We start from the raw sequence: 27,640 nt of genomic DNA on the forward strand, positions 1-27,640 counted from the left end.
AAATTTCTTTCACAATATATAATCTAAGAGTGAAAGCAAAATAAAGAACTTTCACCGCATGTAACCCAATATTTTTAAAGATGTACCCCTTTTGTTTAAGTAGTAAATTCACTTTTTTTTGAACACCAAGAAATCGCTTATAAGATTCATCTTTTTCCATTTTCATACAAGAAATCAATAATAAGTCTCGAAAAAAGATAAATCTTACTAGAAAAAAGGAAAATAAGCAAAAAAAAAAATTGGTCCCAGTGGGGTTTGAACCTACGCCCTCCTAAGAATTGCAGTAAAAGTAGGTTTATGGTAGGAACGAATACTCTCCAAAAAGGAGGTTCTCTATTAGTGATCTAATACCTTAAGTTTGTACTTTTAATTTAAAGAATTTTTTATTTCCAGTCCAATCTGCTTTGATTTGATAGATGAGGCCCATATGACAAAGTGTGGACATACATTTTGGTAAGTGAACATAATTTACATTGCTTACATATCCCAACATTCTAGAATTTCATTTGAGATTTTTTAAGTTATATATCGGGCATTAAAGTAAATGTGTTGGTTAAGATGACTGTTCACAGGTAATAGATATGGTTAAGTTTGCTGATTTGATCTTTGGCTTTTGATTAGAGCTCAAAGAAGGTAAACTTCCGCTGTATGTAAGGTTTAGCCCGGCTGGGTCATAGTACCTGTTGAAACTGGAGCAGACATAAAAATTCTTCCCGATGAATTTGGCAGTTGGGAACAAACTACCCATTTGATTCTCAAAGAAATTCTATTTTAAGATTGTTGCGTTAAAAAACAGATAAATACCAATGTAATTAATTGTAATACCATACTAATATGTAAATCAAAGTTTAGACCTATATTTCATACTGGTTCGAGTCGTAAATTCGGCCAGGTCGTAAATATTCGGCCACCCACTTTAAAGCTTTTTTTCGAGCCAGATGCTTGAGAACACATCTGTGTCATCACAAGCACTTGCGTTAGCAACAAAGTTGGCAAAAAACAACAAGTTGAGGTGGGTAGAAAAAAAGTTGTCCTCTAAAGTTGTGTACTCTAAATAGCAAATATTTTGTCTCGCGGATCGCGTGACATCATTGCACTCGCTCGTTTTTGCCGAGGCCCGGCAAGGGTTAATTCAAATCTAAACTTTATAACACAAAAACAACATGCGCTAACTAGCATAAAACGCGTTAAAACCAAGAAAATGAATATATTGTCCCTCAGCGTCATTGAATTTCCATGTCTACGTTGTTTTCTTTTCACGTTGACGTCATTTCCTTTTGAATTATCCGTCTTGAGGCCGTAATACGTTTATGCTTTGCCACGGAATGCGCATATATAAAAAAGGTGTTGTAATAGCATGTAAGCGAGAGATTCTCTTTACTCTCCTGTTGAAACACCCCTGAAAAGTGACAAGAACAGCAGTTTTATGCTAGAATGTGTGATAAACAGTGACGTAAAAATTAAACTACATCGTTCTAGTGTGAGAAGGATGACAGGCGCTTTTTAAGTCTCTGTTGGCAAATATTTCCCACGAGGTATGCTATTGAAAATTGATTGCAGTTTGTTGAAAAAAGAACAATTTTGGCTGTAGCATCGATTTATTTCCAAGAAAATGTTGAAAATACAACCAACTTTATGTTTAAAAAGTGGCCGAATATTTACAAACTCTAGAAGGTAAAATGTGGAGGCTAAACCTGACTGTTATTTTAAACGCGGTTGCATTGTTTACCATGTTGTAAACGGCCGTTAATGATAACAATCAATGTTGCTTGTATCAAAGCACATAATAAATTATGGTAGAAATTTTGTAAAAATCAATTGTAAAACGAAAGAAATATTTATGAAAAACCGCAAAAAGTGGTGAATTTACGACAAAACCAGTATTTGAAAATATGAGCCATTAAGTAATACAAATAACTTTAAGAAAGCACAAATTAACAGGTTTATTTGTTTTAAAGCCCAAAAAGGTAGGTTCGTTTCCGGTCTCCTGTCGTAAATCATGATACTGGTGAAATATGTCATCATTTAATTTGTGATCTTAATTTTTTTTGCCGTTTTATAATGCAAAAAAAGCTTTAAATTGAAGCCCAGAAAATGATGAAGCCGGCAACACAGGCGCTACCATCTTTGATATAATTGCCAACCAATCAGAATCGCGTATTTCAGCAAAACAACGCGAAAGGTTTAAAATGAAATGGAAACATTTTTTAAAAATCGAAAGGCAGAAAATTATCCGAAATAAAAAGTTTAGTGTAGGGGGTAAAAAAGGAAGGTAGGTAGAGAGGCAGGAAATGGACCTTTCTTTTCTTTGGCCGAACAGCATTAGGTTTAAAATAGCACACAGTTGATACATATATAACTAAACAGTCAAATTGTGTTCGCATTTTCACTAGTACTACTCAACTAAAGAACGGGAAGTTTTTGATAATCGACTGATACTCCATGACATTTAGTTATGAATCACTGTATGTGTGTATTTAAAATTTATATAACTTGAAAAATAAATATATTTGTCAAGTATTTTCAGAATTTGAAGTAACTGTCTGAAGATAAAATATTTTAGTAAAAGATGTGCGTTAGATATCTTTAATTTCGCAGCTTCAAATCAAATGGAGAAATATGCTATAAAGCTTTGTTTTTGGAGGGTAACGTTTGCATGCATCTCGTCTGTATTCATTTTAAAGTTAGGTATGATTCTGGTCCTCTTTTTTTCTTGCAGCTACAAGTGTATTAAGACAAGTCTGGAGACAGCTAACAGATGCCCAAAGTGTAACTTTGTGATAGAAAGTCCAGATTTCATATTCCCTAATTTTATGTGTAAGTTGATAATTAACCTATTAGAACACATAGACTGACAAAAAATATTTTTCCCTTATGAAAAAATGAAATTTTACATTTGACTTTCGCATACATGTTTAAGTTATCTTAATGTAAAAAAAAAAGAAGATAAAACTGCTGTCCAAATATTGTAAAATCATTTAATTTCCAGGGCATGAAATTTTGTGGTTTTGGTCAAAACAGCAATTTTGTGGGGATATGATTTATATGTATTCGCTGATTTCAACTTCTGGACATAAGTGTATGGGAATTTTACTTGTTCTTTGGGATTATATTTTTTGTATTGACTCAACCATGAAATCCACGAAAATTAGTCCACAGTGAATATTAATGATTTCACAGTAGATGATTAGCATAATTACATGGTTATAAAGCACTACTTTCATTACAGCACAAGAGGGGCCTCCATGGCTGAGTGGTTAAGGTCGCTGACTTCAAATCACTTGCCCCTCACCAATGTGGGTTTGAGCCTCACTTGGGGCGTTGAATTCTTCATGTGAGGAAGCCATCCAGGTGGCTTACGGAAGGTCGGTGGTTCTACCCAGGTACTCGCTCATGATAAAATAATGCATGAAGGGGCATCTGGGGTCTTCCTCCACCATCAAAGCTGGAAAGTCACCATACAAGGGTTGCAAATTCATTTATCCGTATTGCCCAAGTTGTCCCAAACCTTTTACGGACAAGTGAAATTTGACCAGAATTTACTCTATATCTATCATACTGACAAGTACAAAATAGCAATTGACAAAAACGGACAAGCAAGTTGAAATCAGATGTCGCCACCCCTGCCATATGACCTATAATTGTGTCGATGCAACATTAAACCAAACAAATAGATACTCATTACAGCACATGATTTAATTAACAGCAATAAAGGGAGGCAATCAAAAACAAAAGTGTTCAATGAAACTTCCAACTAAGTTACTTAATATTCAGCATTTTGCAATAACAAGAGAAAACAATTATCAAAAATGGGATTTTAACAAGAAATTGCTATGTTTTATGTTCGATGACATATAAAAAAATGTGACCGTCACTTCATTAACAAAGGATTTTTGAGCCTGCAGAATGTCAAAGAGCTTTTCTTACTTTAAAATGCTTTATGATAATTTTTCCCAATAACGACTATTTCTGACATTTTCTTGATTCGAATGGTGTTGGTGACATTCCCAAATTGATGGGAGAAAAGGGCCTTTGCTGAAGGAAGTGTATTCCAAATACAGGTGGCTGGGTGGGTAGGTTCAACTGTCATTACAGAATAACCTCTCCAGAGCAGCCATCTCTTAAGCAGTTACTTCTATATAAGAACATCATTAAACTTTTCCTAAGCTGAAATATACTTTAATATTTACCTCTCTCGAACAACAACCTCGACATAACAGTCAGTATTTGTATCTCCTAAAGGGTGTTGCTCTACAGAGGTTGCACTGTATTGAAAATTCTGCTTATAACTATTTGATATTATGTCTTAATTACGGCAAAATTGTTAAAACATTTGTTCTGAATTTTTACAGTAAATGAATTGATTCTGAAGTACCGAAGTCGGCAAGACGATAAAAGGATACGACTAGATCATCAGGTCAGTCCTTTTTTTATAATATGCAATATGTAAACTTAATAAAATAAGGGACAAATTTTTCTTTAATTCAACATTTTAGTGAAAAAAAAACAACCCACTTCTTTAACCATGATAATCAAGGTTTGATGTTTAACAAAGTACTTTCCCAAATTGGAGAGGTTCTGACCCTAATCCAAAATCAATGGAAATACAACACTACTACCAAACCCAAAATATTCAGATTTGAAGAGCAAGTTAAATTTTTTAAGAACTTAACCTGTTTGTTTGTTTTTGTCGCTGTTTTTTAATAGTATTTCAGTTATGTAACCTAACCAGTGTTCTTGGATTCTGTGCTAGTTCAAACCTATTCTCAGCAAGTAACTGCCAACTTCCCCACATAAATCAGAGTTGGAAGACAAATTATTTCAGACACAGTGTCTTTTATCAAACCGTCACAGAAAATATATAAGTGTATATAAGTAAATGGCCTGCCAGAGAATTAAACTCACGACCCCTCTATTGGTAGATCGACGCTCTCCCTATTGCGTGGGCGGGTAAGAACATTAATGAATTTATATCTCAGTTAACTACAGCAACGCAGGTAAAATGTATTTTTCATTTCTTGAGATTATTTTAGCAATAAAAACGTGCTATATCACTGTGTTGTAGAATGTACCAGGATCATTGGACCTGGCTGAGCTGGTTATGGAGGAGAATATGGACCTCGCCAATGTAAACAACCTGCTAGAACTGCTACACTCAAAGAAACAACAGCTGGAAGATGTAAGTGGGTGGTTAAGTTATTCAACATTGTTGTTTTCCAGGCAATTAGCACAGGTGTTCTATAAAGATGTTTTTGTGCTAGTTTTTTATGCCCCCCAAAGGTGGGCATATTAAAGCCCTGTTCCGGGGCTATTCAAATTCTATTGTGTGTATGCAACCAATGATTACTATAGGTAACAGTTAAACGCCATCCGCCACACTTTTGCATGCAAACCCACAGGTATCTAATATAGAATTATACATAAAATAGACTCTATTTTGACAGGCGTCACTGTTCATAGTCAGGATTTTCATGCTTTTTCATTGACAATTTAAGGTTAAAAGGTAGGGCTGGATCAGGTCTTAAAAATCACACTGTCAGTCCGTGTAAATTCTTGTCCAGGCTGTAACTCTACCATCCATAAAAGGATTTTGAAATGACTTTGCATGAATGTTCACCATAATAAGATGATGTGTCATATGCAAGATCAAGACCCCTGGCACCAAGGTCAAGGTCACACTTAGATGTCAAAGGTTAACATGGTCTGTTTCGTGTTCAGTCAACAACCCTGCCATCCATGAAGAGATTTTGAAATAACATAGCATAAATGTTAACCATAACAAGATGACGTGTCATGTGCAAAACCCAGACCTTAGCTGCAAGGTCAAGATTTTGAAATTACTTGGCATAAATGTTCTCTATGAGATGACATGATGAGTAAGACTAAGACTCAGACCCATAGCTCCAAGGTGAAGGTCACACTTAGAAGTCAAAGGTGTTTCTTGTCCAGTTTATTACTCTGCTATTTATCAAGGGATTTGAAAATAATTTGACAGAAATGTTAACCATGTTGAAAAAGTTTGTCACGCTTATGACTAAGGTCTCTTAGGTTAAAGTCAAGGTCACAGAATGATGTGTAGTTTTTTTTGCGCAGACAACTGTAGCATTCTTGGGCAGCTTCACGGGCATTTGTCACTAATAGTGACAGCTGTTGTTTTTCCAAGCGAAAATCTGTGTTAAAAGCATTGTCTGTTTGTTAAGTAGAGCTTTATAGCATTTCTCAGTAGTACTGTAAACACTTGAATATATTTTTGTAGCATGTATATTATGCAACCCTTATCTTGTATCAAAATTTTTGGGAAAAACACATCCATTGGAATATAATATGCACTGAAAATCTGTTATCAATCTGAGAATTTGTTAACAATCTGAATTTGTTAACAATCTGACATTCACAGCTTAAAATGACTGTGTGTAAATCGCTGTCGCTGTTTAACAGATGTTTAAGTTTAAGAAAAACGTCATCAAAAGTTATAGATACTCTGAGAACATGACACTTTCTTGAATTGTCATCGCCTCCCCATCAAGCTTTACATCTGCAAACAAATATTTATAAATGCAAGCACATCAGAAGGAGAAAATTTTAGTTAATTTGCATGCTTGTTTAACAGTTTAATGCCCACTGTATTGATAGTAATAATTGGCTGAAATTAAAGAAATAAAAGACAAGCTGCTTTGAATGCAATTTATTTGAACTGCTCTGAAAGAAAATGTTCTTACTGATTTAAAATGAAGCCCGGAGCCATGGATTTTTCATTTCACATGGTTTTTGGAAGTTCTATTGGCTATTATCTAGTGCTTTTAAATGTGCACATGACGGATATTATGAACACTTGGACGCTTGAACGATTAGTTAAATTTGAAAAGTTAAAAAAGGAAAGGTGCAATCAAAACCAACTTTACAGTAACGTTCGGTTTCATACCTGTTTCAAGACCCAGCTGATAAAAGTGCCTTTCAATTGAAGGTGTGAAAAATGTAAATACCAGACATCATCATGTGGCCTCTGTGACCAAGTGGTTACGGTCGCTTGCCCCTCATCGGTGTGGGTTCGAGCCTCACTTGGGGCGTTGAATTCTTCATGTGAGGAAGCCATCCATCTAGCTTACGGAAGGTCTTTGGTTCTACCCGGGTGCCTGCTTGTGATGAAATAATCCACTAAAGCTGGAAAATCGCCATATGACGATAATGACCTATAATTGTGTCGGTGTGACATTAAGTCCAACAAACATCCCCCTTTGTGAAAAAAAAATGGTAAGAAATTCAGTTAATGTAACCTGTGTTCTCTGGATTCTTAATAAATTATTAATCTTTTAGCTATATATACTGACAGTGTCCTCGGTATGGGATAGGTTGGAGGATAAACAACACTACTGGAAGTTTTTATTTTTGTCAGTTTTACAGGGAACAAAACCTAGTCCAAGATTTAAACCAACAAATTTTCGATAGGGAAGAGTTTACTAGGCTGGCAGAAATGTTTAGCAGGCCACCTATGTTCATGATATTATACTATTAAACTGCATAAAATAATAACATTTTAAATGTTACAAGCTATATATCTGATCTATTACAGGATGGAAGACTAGCACAGAATACTGTATTAAAGGAGTTCCTTGTACAAGTCAGAGAAAGAAAACAGGAGGTATCTCTACTTTTGTTTTTTATATGCAGGGCTGAGCACATTCTTTCAAAGCAACTTGGCCTATATGTAGATCTGTCTCATCCTGCTGCATTATATCTTGCAGTCAATTCTAACATACAGCCTCTTTAAATCCATTGTAAAGTTCTGAACTATTGAGCCTTTAGGTAATGTGACAGGGTATTTCTTTCCGTGTAAAAAGCGCATGATTAGGCGATTTTTGGCAGTAATGTCCCTAAAAATCGGGAGGAGTGCGACCTCAATGTCCCGCAAAAAGTCCTTTATGATAATTTCATTGTCGTAGTTCCTTTTTCATTAGTTTAAAAGCAAGACACTTTATACAGTACATTTTGATAACTGTCTGTGTGACTCGGATATCTTTTGGACTGGCTATCGTTTCTTTTTCTTGCTGAAAAATGGTTCTATAATGTAGGAAACACAGTCTACTGAAGTTATTCATCAAAATACGGAGTCAAAGAAAATTTCTTTGCAGTCTACGCACCATTATTGCAAGTCCTGGTTGAGTAAATATGAATGGCTGTATGAATTGACGTTCACTGTTTTTATTCCAAATTTTGTTCTTATACAATACAGGACAAAACTACAGTTAATAAAATTTCTCAACAATATTGAAAATGTCCCCTATTATCAGGTGTATGTCCCCTCAAATACAGACCTAAGGGACATCATGTCCCACAAATTGAAATCCTAGGGAAAACCCTGATATGATCATAATTTTGAACCATTACATAATGGGAGAGATTTTAGAGTTGCAAACAATAAATAATACTCTTACTTAAGGCAGATCCTGATAATGAAGTTTTCATACTTGTGACTTTCTCATGGATTCAGACAGTGTTGTATGTCTACAGTTTACTGATGAATTTAGACATTATTATAAAAACAGTATTCTTGTTGGACTCCGGGGCAGTGTTGTAGATAAAATATTCTTGTCGAATTCAGACTGTATTATGACTGTGTGCAATAGTACAGTGTTATATGTACAGTATTCTTGTTTTTATTCAGACTGTGATATGTAGAATCTGTGTATTATGATATTGTTGTTTTTCAGCAACTTGATCAGCTAACAAGAGAAATTTCTATCATAGATGAAGATGTAAGAACAATAGAGGTAAACTTTTATATCAGGTTACCATTGCATCAACTTCATAAAAATATTACTAGATATTGCTTACTTCTGGTATTTAAAAAAAGTAAAAACTCTACAACTATGTAAGTTCAATAGACTTTGACTATTTTGTAATGGTGTCATCTCTCTGTTTAGGATGAAGATCACTTATTTTGATCTATTTACCCACTTTTTTGTCTTTAACCTACAACATCCAAATTTGGACCACATGACTGTATAGTTTTGAGTGGCTAGTTGAACCTTGTCATCAGTTGACCTCGATCTTGAGCTGGTGACCTACTTTCACATTTCTGTAGCTACAGCCTTCAAATTTCGATCACTTGCATAGGTTTGTGTATCGAAATAAACTTTGACCTTGACATTGACCTAGTGACCTACTTTCACTTTTCGCAAGCTACAGCTTTCAAATTTTGACCACATGCATAGAATCTGACATAGTTACCTACTTTTAGGATTTTGAGTTAGTCTTGCAAATTTAGTACTTCAAAAATGGATCAATGGCGGGCACCAAGATCACTCTGTGATCTCTTGTAATATCATATTTCAACTTTAGAAAGGTAGTAACAATGCAATTGTAAAAAATTTACTCACATGTTGCCATTGATTCTTAAAATGATTTTCATTTTTTGTGCAACGAATCCAGACGTTATTCTTTGTTTTCTGGATAAATGATATTACGCCATCACAGCCAGTTTGTTAGGTGTGCAGAGCTTCCTTAACTACGTATGCTAATGAAATGTGAAAAATATTGGTTTAATGAAATTTTATTTATACATATAGTACACCTTCAGTATATCCCTTTAAAATCTCAACCATTTACAAAATACAAAATATAAATACCTTTAAGAGATAATCTTGTGCAAACCCAATACTCTTTTCTATTTCAGGACAGAATAAATGAACACAGACAAAAATACCCATATTTACCTGTAAGTACTTTCTATACCAAAATTAGACTTGTTTCTTTTCAGCAGAATTTCCATTCAACTCTTGTTTCTATAAAAGACACTCCATCATCTCATTATTCATTTATCTTTTTCCATCCACTCATCAATATTTGAAAAACATTTCAGGGATTGACATTATGTACTAAAAGTATACTTTTTCCTCTTACTATGTTAAATTACATGGATAAATATGTAATGTTAAAATATAATGTCAATAAGTAATATATCCATATAATGATCATGTATGTATTACCGTAATGTCAATGTACTGAAGTGAAATAAAAATTGGAAAAACAAAAAAAAATTCCATTCATTGAAAGTTGTCAATAAGTCGAGCATATTTGTTCGTTGAGTCTGAGCAAATCTGTATGTAAAATATAGTGACACTTTCCCTACCTGATTCAAAGGTGGAGAAAAAATACTTCATACTTGGCCTTCTGTCAAATTGCCACCGAGTCCTTCTTGACTTGCAATCACAATTGTATCCTTTGCATTCACTTTTTCTCCCACCTACAGAGCTGAATAGAAAGGCAATTAAATTAAAAAAACGTCATTGTATTCTTTCAGGACCACTCAGTTCCAAATAGTTTTGACCCAACTGTGGCATCAGGAAGTTCTATGATAAGTCAAGATGGTTTCAATGGCAGTAAAAATGTAAGTTCCATTTTCATTCCCAAAAATTTTGGGGCTTGATTATGAAAAGTTTTTATTAAAGGTTTTGACAAACTTTATGGATTTGTCTTTATACTTTACTCAGACTGCTCCGTAAATTAGAAATTAAATTCTGTTGCACAAGAAAAATTTGCAGTTATGTTATCATTAAAAGTAATAATTGATGAATTAAAGTTTCTGTGAAATAGTTGCCATAGCAAAGACTACAGAATTTTATACTAATGAAGTTCAGAATAAACATTTTACTATAATTGTTCATTTCTTCTTCTCTTTAATAATAAGTTAGGTAAGTTTGGACATCCCATGACTTATGGAAAAATCAAAAGGCCCTTAAAATTATGAAAAAATCACATTGGCCTTAAAGTAAACAAGAGGGTCATGATGACCCTGGATTGCTCACCTGAGTAATATGAGCTATTATGTTTCAAATGTCAAACTGATGCTAAAATATTCAGAAAGTAGGTCAGTAGGTCATATTTATGGTCACTGAAGTCAATTTTAAGATTGGTGTGCTAAACTGTACATGTCATCCAAATTTTAAAACTGTATCTAAAAAAACCCCAAAAAAGTAGGTCAGTAGGTCACATTCCACATGACCCAAATTCGAAGTTGGCCTAAAGAACATCAAGGTTAACATTCTGACCAAGTCAAGATACAGTCATAAATGTTGCCTCCAGAGTGTCAGCACGTTTTTCCTTTGATTTGACCAGGTGACCCAGTTTTTTACTCCACCTGACCCAGATTTGAAATTGACTTAAGGATTGTCAGGGTAAACATTCTGACCAAGTTTCATTAAGATATAGTCATAAATTTGGCCTCTTAGAGTGTTAAAAAAGCTTTACTTTTAATTTTTGACCCAGCTTGACCTAGATTTGCACTTGACTTAAAGGGAATTCCTATAGTTTTTAATGCGCATCTTTCTGCGCAGCCGACACTTTCTATGGAAAACTGAACTGAAGTCAACATTTGTTGAAACATGTTACAGACAATCTTAAATATGAGGAATCTTGAATGAAATAACATTTTTGATAAGTTATATCAGTAATCAGATGTTGATACTGGTTTATGTTGTATTGACAAGTATCATGCCTGACGGGTATCTTGCTATTTTTGTGGTTGTGTTTTCACATCGCATTTTAGTATAAAGACAGTGTTGTTCATATAATGTAAGATAATTGACTTAGTACTGATAAGACAATATCACCTTTCAGATTATTTAGTATGCAATTATAGAAAGAATTAAGAATTTTTAAAACTTTTTTTTAAAACTTTTAGTAGACATACATGTAATCAATTTGGGCAGGTTAGCGCCATTTCCGTCCGAACAGGAGTTTGATTTCTAGCGGTCTTAACATAAAATTTAGCCTGGTGACCCATACATTTTTAGCCATTTTTATGCTCACAATACAATTATCTATACACAAGAAAAAAAGGAAAAAATTCTATGAAAGAGTTTTTTCAAAATTTAAAAAAATATTCTTCACTATGGGTATTTTTCATTGAAAAAAGTTCACAAAAGTAAATATGAAACAATTTTTTTTTTAGCTCACCTGTCACATAGTGACAGGGTGAGCTTTTGTGATCGCCCTTCGTCCGTCGTCTGTGCGTCCGTCCGTCCGTGCGTCCGTGCGTCCGTCAACAATTTCTTGTCTGCACGATAGTGGTTTCATTTATGATCTTATTTTAACCAAACTTGCACACAACTTGTATCACCATAAGATCTCGGTTCCTTTCTTGAACTGGCCAGATCCCATTATGGGTTCCAGAGTTATGGCCCCTGAAAGGGCCAAAATTAGCTATTTTGACCTTGTCTGCACAATAGCAGCTTTATTTATGATTTGATTTTTACCAAACTGGCACACAACTTGTATCACCATAAGATCTTGGTTCCTTTCTTGAACTGGCCAGATTCCATTATGCGTTCCAGAGTTATGGCCCCTGAAAGGGCCAAAATTAGCTATTTTGACCTTGTCTGCACAATAGCAGCTTCATTTATGATTTGAATTTAATAAAACTTGCACAGAACTTGTGTCACCATAAGATCTCGGTTCCTTTCTTGAACCGGCCAGATCCTGTAATGGGTTTCAGAGTTATGGCCCCTGAAAGGGCCAAAATTAGCTATTTTGACCTTGTCTGCACAATAGCAACTTCATTTATGATTTGATTTTTACCAAACTTGCACATAACTTGTATTACCACAAGATCTTGGATCTTTCTTGAATGGCAGATTCCCATGGGTTCCAGAGTTTGGCCCCTTAAAGGTCCAAAATTGGCTATTTTGGCTTTTGCAGCCATATAGAGACTTCATTTATGGTTTTATTTGATACAAACTTCCAAAATATCTTCAACAACAATAAATCTTGGATTCCATGACAAATCAGATCCAATCGTAGATTCCAGAGTTATTTTATATCTTGATTACCTCCCCTGATTGTAATCAAAATGGATTTATATCAGTAAGTACTTATAGGACTTATTTGAAATTTCATTATTGTCATTAGTTGGACTGAGCCAATCAGGGTAGATAACTATGGACTGATTTTATGTCAAATTACCTCCCTTTATTTCAAATTAAAATGGGAATATCTCCATAACTAATGAAGATACTGATCTGAAATTTCATTTATGTCAACAGATTTATTTGGCAGATCCTTCTTTTGTTCACTTACAATATTTTTTTTATAATTACTTCCCTTTTACGTTACTATAAATAGCTTATTTTTAGTAACTTTTTTATTATTGGCCGTAGGGAAAAACCGAGACCACTTTTCTGTGGTACAACATGGATGGTACCTCCAATTTTTAGGTGTATTTTGACATATCTGTACCTTGTAAGAATTTTTTTTTCTTTTTGGTTAAATTTCTTCCCTTTGTTGTTCCTGTCCTTTGGACTTAGATATTTTTTCTGAGGACCTTCTTGTCCTCAAGTGCAATGATAACAGGTGAGCGATATAGGGCCATCATGGCCCTCTTGTTTCATTTGTACCCATCATTGTAAGGATAGAGTATTGCAAATATGACTGTGATATCAAGTAAGTATATGATAAAATCTGTAATAAGAAAAAACCGTATTGTGCTGCCTGGATGTATATTTTGGTTGGTATTTATAAAAAAGCAGAAAATTATGAAAATGTTCAAAAATCGCTGGCAGTTTCAGCAACAGTGGGTGTGTTCAAAGCAATTTTTCACAAAAACAAGCCTGGTGACCTATTATTTTTATTTGTTCATTGTTTTCAGCACACATTTTCCTATCATATATATGAATTTAAAAAAATTCTATGAAAGGAAAAAAATTATCGGAATTCTCTTTAAAGATCATCAAGATGAACATTCTGACCAAGTTTCATGGAGATATTATCATAAATGTGGCCTCTAGAGAGTTAACAAGCCTTACATTTGATTTGATCTGGTGACCTAGTTTTTGACCCCACCTGATTTGGATTTAAACATGACCTAAAGATCATCAAGATAATCATTCTGATCAAGTTTCAATAAGATGTGGTCATAAATGTGGCCTGTATAGTGTTAACAAGCTTTTCTTTTTATTTGACCTGGTGACCTAGTACTTGACCTCAACCAACCCAGATTCCAACTTGACCTAAAGATCATCAAGATTAATATTCTGGACAAGTTTCATGAAGATGCAGTCATGAACGTAGCCTCTAGAATGTTAATAAGCTTTTCCTTTGATTTGACCTGGTGACCTAGATTTTGACCCCAGATGTTCCAATATCAAACTCCTCCAAGGTAAGATTCTGACAAAGTTTCATTAAGATTTGGCCAGAATATTTGGTGTTCATGCGAAATGAATGACAGAATAGAATCGGGAAATTCAACATGAATTGCTAGCGCAATTCATGGATTTGCCTATTATATTTTTCATTCATTTTGCATGAACACCGAAAAAAATCATTTTATTTCTTAAATGGTACTTCCTAATTGGAAGATGGACAAGTTAATTGTATAACTTTAGCATGGAAAGGTTTAAAATTTTGTTATTTTGCATGTTGTAGTCTGGTAAATCCTGGTTGCAAACATCTGTAGCATCAAGGCGGAAAAAAGTAAACCAGCATTTTGATGATCTTCAGCAGTGTTACTTCAGTATACGCAAAGATGATTACTCAGGTAAATGAGCCATGCTATTAGAAAACCAACATAGTGCCTTTGTGACCAGCATGGATCCAGACCAGCCTGCGCATCTCTGGTCAGGATCCATGCTTTTCACTTTCAAAGCCTATTGCAATTAGAAACCATTAGCAAACAACATGGATCCTGACCAGACTGGTTTTCTCATGGCGCAGCTCAAATCTATTGTTGTGGAAACCTAGGATGGGGGTGTAGAATTGTTATTGTAAGGAAGTCATCTAGCTGGATTATGGAAGTGTTTACTGTACAATATGTGGAAGTGATCAGTTTTTAGCTCATCTGTCATCGCTTGATCTGCTACGGCATTAGCTGGTTAAGTTTTATGTTTAGGTCAGCTTTTCTCCTAAACTATCAAAGCTATTGCTTTAAAACTTGCAACACTTGTTCACCATAAAAAGCTGACTGTGTACAGCAAGAAACATAACTACATCCTGCTTTTTGCAAGAATTCTGGTCAGTTTGGACATAGAAAATATCATAAAAACATACAGGTAGGGCTATTATATAGAGACAAAAAGCTCAGATGAGCGTCTGCACTCTTAAGGCAGTGCTCTTGTTTGTTCTTTATAAGTGTAAACAGATTTCACAGAGCCTGTGTTGTTAAAGCTAAACTACTTAGTCTACCCAGATACAGCGATAGAGCTCATAGATTATAAATTGAGAGATTACAAATTAGATCCTTGGATGCAATGTGTATTCCCCCATGATGATTTTGATTCTGATACAAGTGGAGAAGTGAGGTACTAGCAGAGAATACTAGTAAAATTACTGTGACTGAACTCTGTTACATGTTTGAAATACTGCTGAAAGAGTGGCCTTTAACACAAACAAGCACACAAACATATTGTCATGTGAGCTTTTTAACAGGAAAGAGACATTGTGAAGTGAAATATTTTTCTTTTAGATATTTATGTCTGTTTATAAATATGAAATGAGTGATTTAATGTTGTTGAAATGTTTGACACTTCGATTTCAGATTTCATGTTGCATTTTCTGTTTCAGGTGATCCTGAAAGTGGTGGGGGATTAGAAGATTTCACAGAAAGTCTCTCTAAATTTACTCGCTTCAGTTCATTTAGGCCTCTAGCCACTCTAAGCTATGCAAGTGATATTTATAACAGTTCAAGTATTGTTTCAAGGTGAGAATGTTTTTGTTTTTATTCTGTCGGGGTCTCAAGACAAATATTATTTTGTGTTTGTTTTCTGTATTTGTCATGTCTTTATCCTACTGCACTTTGTCAGACATGGAGAAGTGTCATGGCAGAGCCGCAAAATCTTCTGCATCAGAATGCAGAGTGAGGCTCGAATACTGATTAGAACTTGGCAACCTGAATAGCACCTGGCAGTGAAGGTCCTGTTTGTTACAAAAGTCTGTGCTATGAAATCATTTATATACATGGTGGACTAAAGTTTGATGATTTGGCGGTAAAATTAAATTGCAACAAACAAGTAAAATGGCCATTCATTTGATATTCAGTGTTTGAAATCTACAAATTCATATGCAGACGAAATAGCTATTTATGACCAAACCATTATTATAAAATGTCATGCTCATAGAATTTAATGATTTCGCAGAATTCAGTTTAGGCTATCAATGGTGACATAAACACTTAAGTTTGATACTTAAATGCAAATGTGTTCTCTTTCTTAAATAGCTTTTGTAAAGGTTAGATAGAAATGTATAGATGTTTCAGTTAGTTTCATTGTAGAATCTGAGAGTTTTTCTTTTCCTTCCTGTGATGTTCATAATCCCACTGCAGCATTCACTGTGGAGAATCACATGATCAAAATAATCTCTAAACCATAATGATATTTTCAGAACATGAATGAATTCCCTACCATGTTAAGATATGAGATTTAAACATAACGGTTAACCCAACATATGGCTAACAGAAGTTGTTAAATAATTTTGTGGTTTATAATGATGATAGATTTCCAATTGTTACGAACACTTACTGAAATAAGAAGTCCTAGTTCCTTGGGAGTGGTCAAAGTAATTAGAGGGTGATTGTAATTGAAATGTATGTTGAGTAGATATAGAATACATGTACATTGCCAAAACATAAGCTATATTTTAGATTTAGAGCAAAACTTGCTTAAATTTACTTTGGTTTACAGATTATTTTGAACATGTGATTCCCCACAGTGAGCATTGTCATATAGTTGTGTGTTTAAAAGGTCATATTCGAATAACCGTCAAAAAGGGATATCTATATAATGAAGGATGTTATCAAAGCAATCTGTTTGTTTATGCTACTAAGTCAGTCTATTTATGTACACCGTGTTTTTCTCTATTTTACAGTATAGAGTTTGATCGTGACTGTGATTTCTTTGCTATTGCCGGTGTGACAAAGAAGATAAAAGTGTTTGAGTATGGCACCGTAATAAAAGATGTTGTAGATATACATTACCCAATCAGCGAAATGACATGTAATTCTAAAATAAGGTAAGGTTTTTTTTTTTCAAATTTTGAAATTAAAGGGAGACCACTTGTACCCCTCTAGAGATTGTTTCGGGCGTGGGCGGTCACCAGGGCAGAATTGCCGATCCCTCACAAGCCAGTTTGGTTGTTAGAAATCTCAGAGGGCAATACACCCACAGGTTTTTGTTGAAAGCCAGCTACTCAAACTACTACAAATGTGAGTAAAAATCTAAACCTGCTAAGTGACGTTAAGAGAATTAAGCTTCCTTCAGCTGAAATAACAAATCTTTGGATAAGAATCTTGTGTACTGGTGCATTTCACTAAAAACAAACGACCAAACCAAGGAAGCTTCTGGAAATGGAGCATCTTGTATATCTTGCACTGTCTTCTAGCTAAATTTACCAACCACTTCTGGTGGAATCACTGTTGCAAGTTGCAATTGAAAAATAACATTACATGCAGGCACAAATAATATAGAAAACTGTGCTTTCAGCTGTGTAACTTGGAGCGCTTACCACAAGAGTATGTTGGCAAGTGCAGATTATGAGGGGGCTATTACATTGTGGGATGCATTTACAGGACAGAAAACAAAAATATTTCAGGTACGTATGTACTTTAAAGTTACAACTAGTTTTACTGGGCTCATTTTTGTTGGTGCTTAAACCTAAATCCCAGTAAACACATAAAATTCCCTTCAAATTCTTTGTTTTTTTTGGTTTTTTTTTGTTTTTTGTAAGTTTTTAAGCATGAAGTCATGCAGACTGAAAATGCCTATTTTGACCACTCTACATCCAACGTCTTGCTGGCATCGACCGTGAACAGTTTTGTTCAGACAATATATCGAAAAATATGTGTTTGAAATTGGTGAAGCTTGGCATGGATGTTTCTTTTGTGGTTTTCAAAAATTATGTAAACTGCTCTACTTGGTTGCACATAGGGGCTGCCACAGCTTAAAATAGAAAAAAACTCAAATGACATTTCTCCTAAAATGCCAGTCCGAATTTGAACTAAGTTCACACAAATGGTTCTAATGTAACATTCTACCAAGATTGTTCATGTTACTCTGATTTGTCAAAAAACATGGCAACAAGAGGACATGGTCACTTTTCCAAATATATATTTAGTGGAAACTTCAAAAATCTTCTTGCATTACCTGCCCATATTTATTAGACTCTTTTAAAAAAGAATTGTCAGGAAACACTGGCATTAATTCAAAATAATTTCACAGCCTGACATTTTCCTGACATACCCTTCTACCAAAACTGTTCAAGCAAGCAATGTAAGTCTGGTGACCGATCTATTGCCAACATGGCCCTCTTGTTAAATTTCATGCTTACAGAATTAAATAATATGGAAATCTAATGTGGAATAAAGAAACAAATGTCCTCTTGCCTAGAATAACTCTATCCAAGGAAGCTGAAAAATTATAATCCATCAAGCATTATATATTTTAAATCTTAATCATTTGGGAAAAAACCGCTGTATCCAGTGACAAGTCTTACTTAGAAGACTGTATATCTCGGCCATCTTTTTCCATATGTGTTTTGTACTGGTAAATTGGCCCATTCCCAATAAAAAAAAGATAGCTTTTTAGCTCACCTGAGCCAAAGGCTCATGGTGAGCTTTTGTGACTGCTAAATGTCTGTTGTGTGTCGTCAGTCGTCCGTCGTGTGTCCGTCAACATTTTCTAAAAAAATCATCTTCTTGAAAACCATTGAGCAGAATTACACCAAACTTCAAAGGAATGATCCTTGGGTGGCCCCCTTTCAAAATTGTTCAAAGAATTGAATTCCATGCAGAACTCTGGTTGCCATGGCAATCAAAAGGAAAAACTTTAAAAATCTTCTTGTCCAAAACTGCAAGGCATACAGCCTTGATATTTGGCATGTGACATCATCTAATGGTCCTCTATCAAGAATGTTCAAATTGTGCCCCTGGTCTGAAAAGAGGCCCTGCCCCGGCGGTCCCAAGTTTTACATAGACTTGTATAGAAAAAAACTTGGAAAATCTTCTTGTCTGAAACCACAAGACCTAGGCCTTTGATATTTGGTATGAAGCATTGCCTTTTGGTCCTCTACCAAGATTGTTCAAATTATGCCCCTGGGGTGAAAAGAGGCCCCGCCCGGGGTGGGGGGTGGGGGGGGGTGGTCAAGTTTTACATAGACATATAGGAAAAAAACTTTAAAAATCTTGCCTGAAACTGCAAGGCATAGGCTTTTAATATTTGGTATGCTTAATTGCCTTGTGGACCTCTACCAAAATTGTTTAAATTATGCCCCTGGGATGAAAAGAGGCCCTGCCCTGAGGGTCCCAAATTAAACATAGACTTACACGGCATGTATAGGGAAAAAATAAAAATCTTCATTTCTGAAAGTTCAAGGCCTAGGCGATATTTGGTATGTAGCATTGCCTAGTGTATCTCTAACAAGACTGTTCAAATTATGCCCCTTAGATGAAAAGAGGCCCCGCCCTCGGGGTCACATGTTTTACGAGTTATTTAGAAATAAATACTTCAAAAATTATCAGATGATATTTCCTAGACTGTTTAATTATAATTACCTGATGACCCCAAGAAATTAGGAGTCACTTGACTCTGACCTTGACCTACTGACCTACTTTCTTGTTTTTTAAGATACAGCCTTGAAATTCGGATGACATGTACAGTTTTGCACATTAATCTTAAAACTGACTTTCAGTGACCATGAATGTGACCAACTGACCTACTTTCTAATATTTTAGCGTCAGTTTGCCATTTGAAACGCAGCTCATATTACTCAGGTGAGCAATTCAGGGTCATCATAACCCTCTTGTCACAATATCTGACCTAAAATTTCCTGAAAGGACTCTGCAAAAGAGGTAATATCACCAAACTTTCAGAGCTACACAATATTGCAGGATTAGATATGGGAATTTTACAAAGCAGGTGGAGACTGTTTTTCAAACATTTTGATCATGAAATAAATCGATCTCAGCTTAGAAAAATGAGCCAGAAAAATGTTTAAATTTTATTGAACTGGAATTGTGTATTATACAGCAAAATTTGATGAAATATAATAGGAGTAGTAGGCTATTGTAAATTTGGTTGTCAAAAATTCCCAGTTTAGATGTTAAAAGCTGCAATTTTCATCAATTTGGACCTGTCTCAAAAAGCAAAAAAAAAATAGGGGTATAATCTTGACTGATGTAACTTGACTAATCAATAGAAATTGGTACAATGTATCACAGTTATGGTAAAATGTTAAAGTGACTGTTTCTATTTTTAGGAGCATGAGAAAAGATGTTGGAGTGTGGATTTTAACCGGATGGATCCAGGGCAGATAGCATCTGGATCAGATGATGCAAAAGGTATAGTACACTCAATGCTTCCCTTCGTACACTCAATACTCCCATTAGTAAGTATCTCACTTAATTCAAAGGTTAAAAATCTCAATTTGGAGACCAGTCCAAGAATGTTGCCTTGTCATTGGTCCATTTCAAAATTTGAACTAAGAATCAACCAATCAGATTCTAGAGTTTTGATACTCGTTTCCAAACTTATTTTAATAACCTAAGTCAATGAGATGATCTATTTTGATCCTTCTATATGTTTTAAAACCATTGTTATCTCTTATAGTCAAATGAAATTTTCTTATAAACAGCTGCACAATTTTTTTCAGTGAAAGGTATCTGTTGGAAACTGAACACAGCACTAATTTAATTCATTGAATGTAATTGGATTAGCATACATAATTGAAATCTTATTGCAAAGATGTGTAAATTAAATCTCCCTTATTAAACAAAAACATTAGGAGTTGAATGATGGTCATATACATGTAGGTTTTCTTCATTTCAGTGAAATTATGGTCAACAAATGAAGAAAATTCTATAACGAGTATAGAAGCAAAGGCAAATGTTTGTTGTGTAAAATTTAACCCTGACAGTCGATACCATCTAGCATTTGGATCAGCTGGTAAGAAGTTTTACACCAGAGTTTGATATCCGTATAATTGTGCAAATAATTTTTACGAAGGCTTTCTTCAGTGTTTTCATGGTAAGCAGTCTTCTTTTTTCGGTGTTAAGAATTTACGAACCTTAAGTGTTTGTGTTTTAGGATATTGCGTTCATTTATATTGAAAAATTAACCCTTACCCTGCTAAATTTCTATAATGTATTTGTCCATCTTTCAATTGGGACAGTACCATTAACTGTTAAAATGGATGCTTACCAAAAAGATACTGACTAAATGGCAAACAGTGCAGACCATGATCAGACTGCATGGATGTGCACGCTGATCTTGGTAAGCACTGGGCGCAAATGTAGAATCACTTGCTGCCAGCTGGGTAAGGGTTAAATGTTTGTTATTATAAGGTACTGTGAAATAATTAATATTCGTGGGGGACTAATTTTCGTGGATTTCGTGGTTGAGTCAATCCACGAAATTTAATCCCAATGAACAAGTACAATTCCCTTTCATTTTATGTTCAGAAGTTGAAATCCACGAATTCATATCCCCACGAAAATACCATTTCGACCAAAACCACAGAATTTCATGCCCACGAAATTAAATGATTTTACAGTATATTAGACCCAAATTTCATACCTGAAAACATAAAACAGTTACTACATAAAGTTAATGTAAAATATATAATGTACAAGTTTATTGTATTAACAGTACTATGCATTAGGTTTGAAACAATTTGCTATGTTTGGGTCAAGTATACCTTTAACATTTTTAGCTCCACTATTTGGAGAATAGTGGGGGGCTATACTACTCGCCCCGGCGTCGGCGTGACCCTTCTTGGTTAAAGTTTTTCAGCAACCTTTGTTTTTCTGTCATATCTTTGTTACAATTGCTTATATCTTACTGTAACTTCACATAAACATTGTCCAGTATACAAACAATATATGTGTAGGGGCTGAGCCCATAATACTCAAGGTCAAGGTCACCAGGCTGTTATACTTAGGTTATTTTTAAGGTTAAAGTTTTTCGGCAACCTTTGTTTTTCTGTCATAACTTTGTTAATATTGCTTATATCTTACTGAAACTTCACATAAACATTGTCCAGTATACAAACAAAGTATGTATAGGGGCTGAGCCCATTATGACCAAGGTCAAGGTCACCAAGGTCTTATACTTAGGTTATTTTTAAGGTTAAAGTTTTTCGGCAACCTTTGTTTTTCTGTCATAGCTTTGTTGCTATTGCTTATATCTTACTGTAACTTCACATAAACATTGTCCAGTATACAAACAATGTATGTATAGGGGCTGAGCCCATTATACCCAAGGTCAAGGTCACAAAGGTCTTATACTTAGGTTATTTTTAAGGTTAAAGTTTTTTAGCAACCTTTTATTTTCTGTCATATCTTTGTTACTTTTGCTTATACCCTACTGTAAGTTCAAATAAACATTGTCCAGCATACATACAAAGTATGTGTAGGGGCTGGGCCCATTATACCCAAGGTCAAGGTCACCAAGGAGTTTTACTTTGAATTATTTTCATGTTAAATTTTTTCGAAAGCCTTGTTTATAGACATATCTTTGGTACTTTAAAAGATAATGACTTGAAATTAAAAGTATTTATTTATTATCATCTGCATGTGTGGCTACATACCCTATAACTCTAATTGTGTTTTTGACAGAATTATATCCCTTTTGTACTTGAACTTTTTTAGCTCACCTGTCACAAAGTGACAAGGTGAGCTTTTGTGATCGCGCGGTGTCCGTCGTCCGTCCGTGCGTGCGTGCGTCCGTCCGTAAACTTTTGCTTGTGACCACTCTAGAGGTCACATTTTTCATGGGATCTTTATGAAAGTTGGTCAGAATGTTTATCTTGATGATATCTAGGTCAAGTTCGATATTGGGTCACGTGCCATCAAAAACTAGGTCAGTAGGTCTAAAAATAGAAAAACCTTGTGACCTCTCTAGAGGCCATATATTTCACAAGATCTTCATGAAAATTGGTCAGAATGTTCACCTTGATGATATCTAGGTCAAGTTCGAAACTGGGTCACGTGCCGTCAAAAACTAGGTCAGTAGGTCTGAAAATAGAAAAACCTTGTGACCTCTCTAGAGGCCATATATTTCACAAGATCTTCATGAAAATTGGTCAGAACGTTTACCTTGATGATATCTAGGTCAAGTTCGAAACTGGGTCACGTGCCTTCAAAAACTAGGTCAGTAGGTCAAATAATAGAAAAACCTTGTGACCTCTCTAGAGGCCATATTTTTCATGGGATCTGTATGAAAGTTGGTCAGAATGTTCATCTTGATGATATCTAGGTCAAATTCGAAACTGGGTCACGTGCGGTCAAAAACTAGGTCAGTAGGTCTAAAAATAGAAAAACATTGTGACCTCTCTAGAGGCCATATATTTCATGAGATCTTCATGAAAGTTGGTCAGAATGTTCATCTTGATGATATCTAGGTCAAGTTCGAAACTGGGTCATGTGCCTTCAAAAACTAGGTCAGTAGGTCAAATAATAGAAAAACCTTGTGACCTCTCTAGAGGCCATATTTTTCATGGGATCTGTATGAAAGTTGGTCTGAATGTTCATCTTGATGATATCTAGGTCAAGTTCGAAAGTGGGTAACGTGCCTTCAAAAACTAGGTCAGTAGGTCAAATAATAGAAAAACCTTGTGACCTCTCTAAAGGCCATATTTTTCATGTGATCTGTATGAAAATTGGTCAGAATGTTCATCTTGATGATATCTAGGTCAAATTCGAAACTGGGTCACGTGCGGTCAAAAACTAGGTCAGTAGGTCTAAAAATAGAAAAACATTGTGACCTCTCTAGAGGCCATATATTTCATGAGATCTTCATGAAAGTTGGTCAGAATGTTCATCTTGATGATATCTAGGTCAAGTTCGAAACTGGGTCATGTGCCTTCAAAAACTAGGTCAGTAGGTCAAATAATAGAAAAACCTTGTGACCTCTCTAGAGGCCATATTTTTCATGGGATCTGTATGAAAGTTGGTCTGAATGTTCATCTTGATGATATCTAGGTCAAGTTCGAAAGTGGGTAACGTGCCTTCAAAAACTAGGTCAGTAGGTCAAATAATAGAAAAACCTTGTGACCTCTCTAAAGGCCATATTTTTCATGTGATCTGTATGAAAATTGGTCAGAATGTTCATCTTGATGATATCTAGGTCAAGTTCGAAACTGGGTCAACTGCGGTCAAAAACTAGGTCAGAAGGTCTAAAAATAGAAAAACCTTGTGACCTCTCTAGAGGCCATACTTGTGAATGGATCTTCATGAAAATTGGTCAGAATGTTCACCTTGATGATATCTAGGTTAAGTTTGAAACTGGGTCATGTGCCTTAAAAAACTAGGTCAGTAGGTCAAATAATAAAAAAAACCTTGTGACCTCTCTAGAGGCCATACTTTTCATGGGATCTGTATGAAAGTTGGTCTGAATGTTCATCTTGATGATATCTAGGTCAGGTTTGAAACTGGGTCACGTGCGGTCATAAACTAGGTCAGTAGGTCTAAAATTATGAAAATCTTTCGACCTCTCTAGAGGCCATATTTTTCAATGGATCTTCATGAAAATTGATCTGAATGTTCACCTTGATGATATCTAGGTCAGTTTCGAAACCGGGTCACGTGCGGTCAAAAACTAGGCCAGTAGGTATAAAAATAGAAAAACCTTGTGACCTCTCTAGAGGCCATATTTTTCATGAGATCTTCATGAAAATTAGTGAGAATGTTCACCTTGATGATATCTAGGTAAAGTTCAAAACAGGGTCATGTACCTTCGAAAACTAGGTCAATTTGTCAAATAATAGAAAAACCTTGTTACCTCTCTAGAGACCATATTTTTCAATGGATCTTCATGAAAATTGGTCAGAATTTTTATCTTGATAATACCTAGGTCAAGTTCAAAACTAGGTCACTATGTCAAATAATAGAAAAAACGACGTCATACTCAAAACTGGGTCATGTGGGAAGAGGTGAGCGATTCAGGACCATCATGGTCCTCTTGTTGCAATCTTGCTTTATGGATACTACTTAAATGCAGTATAAGATAAAGACTTGAAACTTAAAATGTATCTTTATCATCATCATCTGCATGTATGGTAACAATCCCCATAACTCTGGTTTGTATTTTTGACCAGATTATGCCCCTTTTATACTTAAATTTTTTTACAAACTTCGTTTTCTGGACATAACTTTGGTACTATATAAGATAATGACTTGAAACTCAAAATATATCTTTATCATTATCATCTGCATGTGTTGTAATAATCCTAATAACTCAAGTTTGTGTATTTGATGGAATTATGCCCCTTGGTGTATCTTCCTTTTAAAGTAGAGGTCTCTTATTCAGACATATATTCATTTTACTATCAAACCCCGAATAGTGGAGCGCGCTGTCTTATGGACAGCTCTTGTTGAGAAAATTACTTTATGCATTTTCTGGTTGTGTTAATCAGCCAAATTCAGCTCTGAACAAACAAATGCACTTCTCATTTATTTTATCTCTAGAAAATGAAAATCCATGATTATTTAGATTTTGACAGAGTAAAAAGAGATTTATACCAATACAATGAATTCTTAAACTTTATCAACTTAAATTCTTAAATTTCATCTTAGATGTGATATTGATGGATTTTATTGACCTCTACTGACTTTTTTTCTGAAATTTACAGTGTTCAGTGCAATTTTTGAAAATCTGAGCTGCAATGATATGACATATACTTATATTTCAGACCATTGTGTACATTACTATGATCTCAGAAACCAGAAACAGCCGGTCATGGTGTTCCGTGGACACAAGAAAGCCGTCTCATACACCAAATTTCTCAATTACACAGAACTAGTCTCTGCGTAAGTTGGAAACACATTTAGTTTAATATGCTGTATTTCACTCCATTTAAACCTTACCCTGCTAAATTTCTGTGATGAATGGTCCATCTTTCAATTTGGACAGTACTATTAATTGTTAAAAAGGGTGCTTACCAAAAAGATACTGATTGAGTGGTGAACAGTGCAGATCATGATCAAACTGCACAGATACGATTTTAGGAATAATATCAGGCTGGTTACTGTTTAAGTTAATTGTGACACGACAAAGAAGTAACATTTCTGGCAAAAAAATGCATTTAACTGTAACCAGTTTCAAGTAATTGAAATCTTATTTGATTATGTTTTATTTCTGTTTTTAGCTCACCTGTCACGAAGTGACAAGGTGAACTTTTGTGATCGCCCGGTGTCCGTCGTCCGTGCGTGCGTCTGTGCGTCCGTAAACTTTTGCTTGTGACCACTCTAGAGGTCACATTTTTCATTGGATCTTTATGAAAGTTGGTCAGAATGTTCATCTTGATGATATCTAGGTCAAGTTCGAAACTGGGTCACGTGCCATCAAAAACTAGGTCAGTAGGTCTAAAAATTGAAAAACCTTGTGACCTCTCTAGAGGCCATATATTTCACAAGATCTTCATGAAAATTGGTCAGAATGTTCACCTTGATGATCTCTAGGTCAAGTTCGAAACTGGGTCACCTGCCATCAAAAACTAGGTCAGTAGGTCTAAAAATAGAAAAACCTTGTGACCTCTCTAGAGGCCATATATTTCATAAGATCTTCATGAAAATTGGTCAGAACGTTCACCTTGATGATATCTAGGTCAAGTTCGAAACTGGGTCACGTGCCGTCTAAAACTAGGTCAGTAGGTTAAATAATAGAAAAACCTTGTGACCTCTCTAAAGGCCATTTTTTTCATGGGATCTGTATGAAAGTTGGTCTGAATGTTCATCTTGATAATATCTAGGTCAAGTTCGAAACTGGGTCACGTGCAGTCAAAAACTAGGTCAGTAGGTCTAAAAATAGAAAAACCTTGTGACCTCTCTAGAGGCCATATATTTCATGAGATCTTCATGAAAATTAATCAGAATGTTCACCTTGATGATATCTAGGTCAAGTTCGAAAGTAGGTCACGTGCCTTCAAAAACTAGGTCAGTAGGTCTTAAAATAGAAAAACCTTGTGACCTCTCAAGAGGCCATATATTTCACAAGATCTTCATGAAAATTGGTCAGAATGTTCACCTTGATGATATCTAGGTCAAGTTCGAAACTGGGTCACGTGCCGTCAAAAACTAGGTCAGTAGGTCTAAAAATAGAAAACCTTGTGACCTCTCTAGAGGCCATATATTTCACAAGATCTTCATGAAAATTGGTCAGAACGTTCACCTTGATGATATCTAGATCAAGTTCGAAACTGGGTCACGTGCCGTCAAAAACTAGGTCAGTAGGTCAAATAATAGAAAAACCTTGTGACCTCTCTGAAGGCCATATTTTTCATGGGATCTGTATGAAAGTTGGTCTGAATGTTCATCTTGATGATATCTAGGTCAAGTTCGAAACTGGGTCACGTGCAGTCAAGAACTAGGTCAGTAGGTCTAAAAATAGAAAAACCTTGTGACCTCTCTAGAGGCCATATATTTCATGAGATTTCATGAAAATTGGTCAGAATGTTCACCTTGATGATATCTAGGTCAAGTTCGAAACTGGGTCACGTGCCATCAAAAACTAGGTCAGTAGGTCAAATAATAGAAAAACCTTGTGACCTCTCTAGAGGCCATATTTTTCATGGGATCTGTATGAAAGTTGGTCTGAATGTTCATCTTGGTGATATCTAGGTCAAGTTTGAAAGTGGGTCACGTGCCTTCAAAAACTAGGTCAGTAGG

At 35.2% G+C, this 27,640-nt stretch overlaps 1 protein-coding gene across 1 annotated transcript in view; it reads left to right on the plus strand.

Annotated features, from left to right (window-relative positions):
• Positions 1–27,640, plus strand: part of LOC123557436 (E3 ubiquitin-protein ligase COP1-like) — a 67,145-nt gene that overhangs the window by 12,469 nt on the left and 27,036 nt on the right. Inside the window, exons 2-16 of the mRNA XM_045348890.2 lie at positions 394–453; positions 2,720–2,817; positions 4,353–4,417; positions 5,066–5,179; positions 7,571–7,639; positions 8,709–8,768; positions 9,674–9,715; positions 10,301–10,387; positions 14,419–14,530; positions 15,553–15,688; positions 16,852–16,995; positions 17,466–17,574; positions 20,236–20,317; positions 20,805–20,921; positions 25,666–25,783. Coding sequence (XP_045204825.1) covers positions 394–453; positions 2,720–2,817; positions 4,353–4,417; positions 5,066–5,179; positions 7,571–7,639; positions 8,709–8,768; positions 9,674–9,715; positions 10,301–10,387; positions 14,419–14,530; positions 15,553–15,688; positions 16,852–16,995; positions 17,466–17,574; positions 20,236–20,317; positions 20,805–20,921; positions 25,666–25,783 — 1,413 coding nt within the window. The remainder of the gene's footprint in view (positions 1–393; positions 454–2,719; positions 2,818–4,352; positions 4,418–5,065; positions 5,180–7,570; positions 7,640–8,708; positions 8,769–9,673; positions 9,716–10,300; positions 10,388–14,418; positions 14,531–15,552; positions 15,689–16,851; positions 16,996–17,465; positions 17,575–20,235; positions 20,318–20,804; positions 20,922–25,665; positions 25,784–27,640) is intronic.

The sequence above is a fragment of the Mercenaria mercenaria genome, chromosome 15 (assembly GCF_021730395.1).
Source record: "Mercenaria mercenaria strain notata chromosome 15, MADL_Memer_1, whole genome shotgun sequence".
Classification (NCBI taxonomy): Eukaryota; Metazoa; Mollusca; class Bivalvia; order Venerida; family Veneridae; genus Mercenaria; species Mercenaria mercenaria.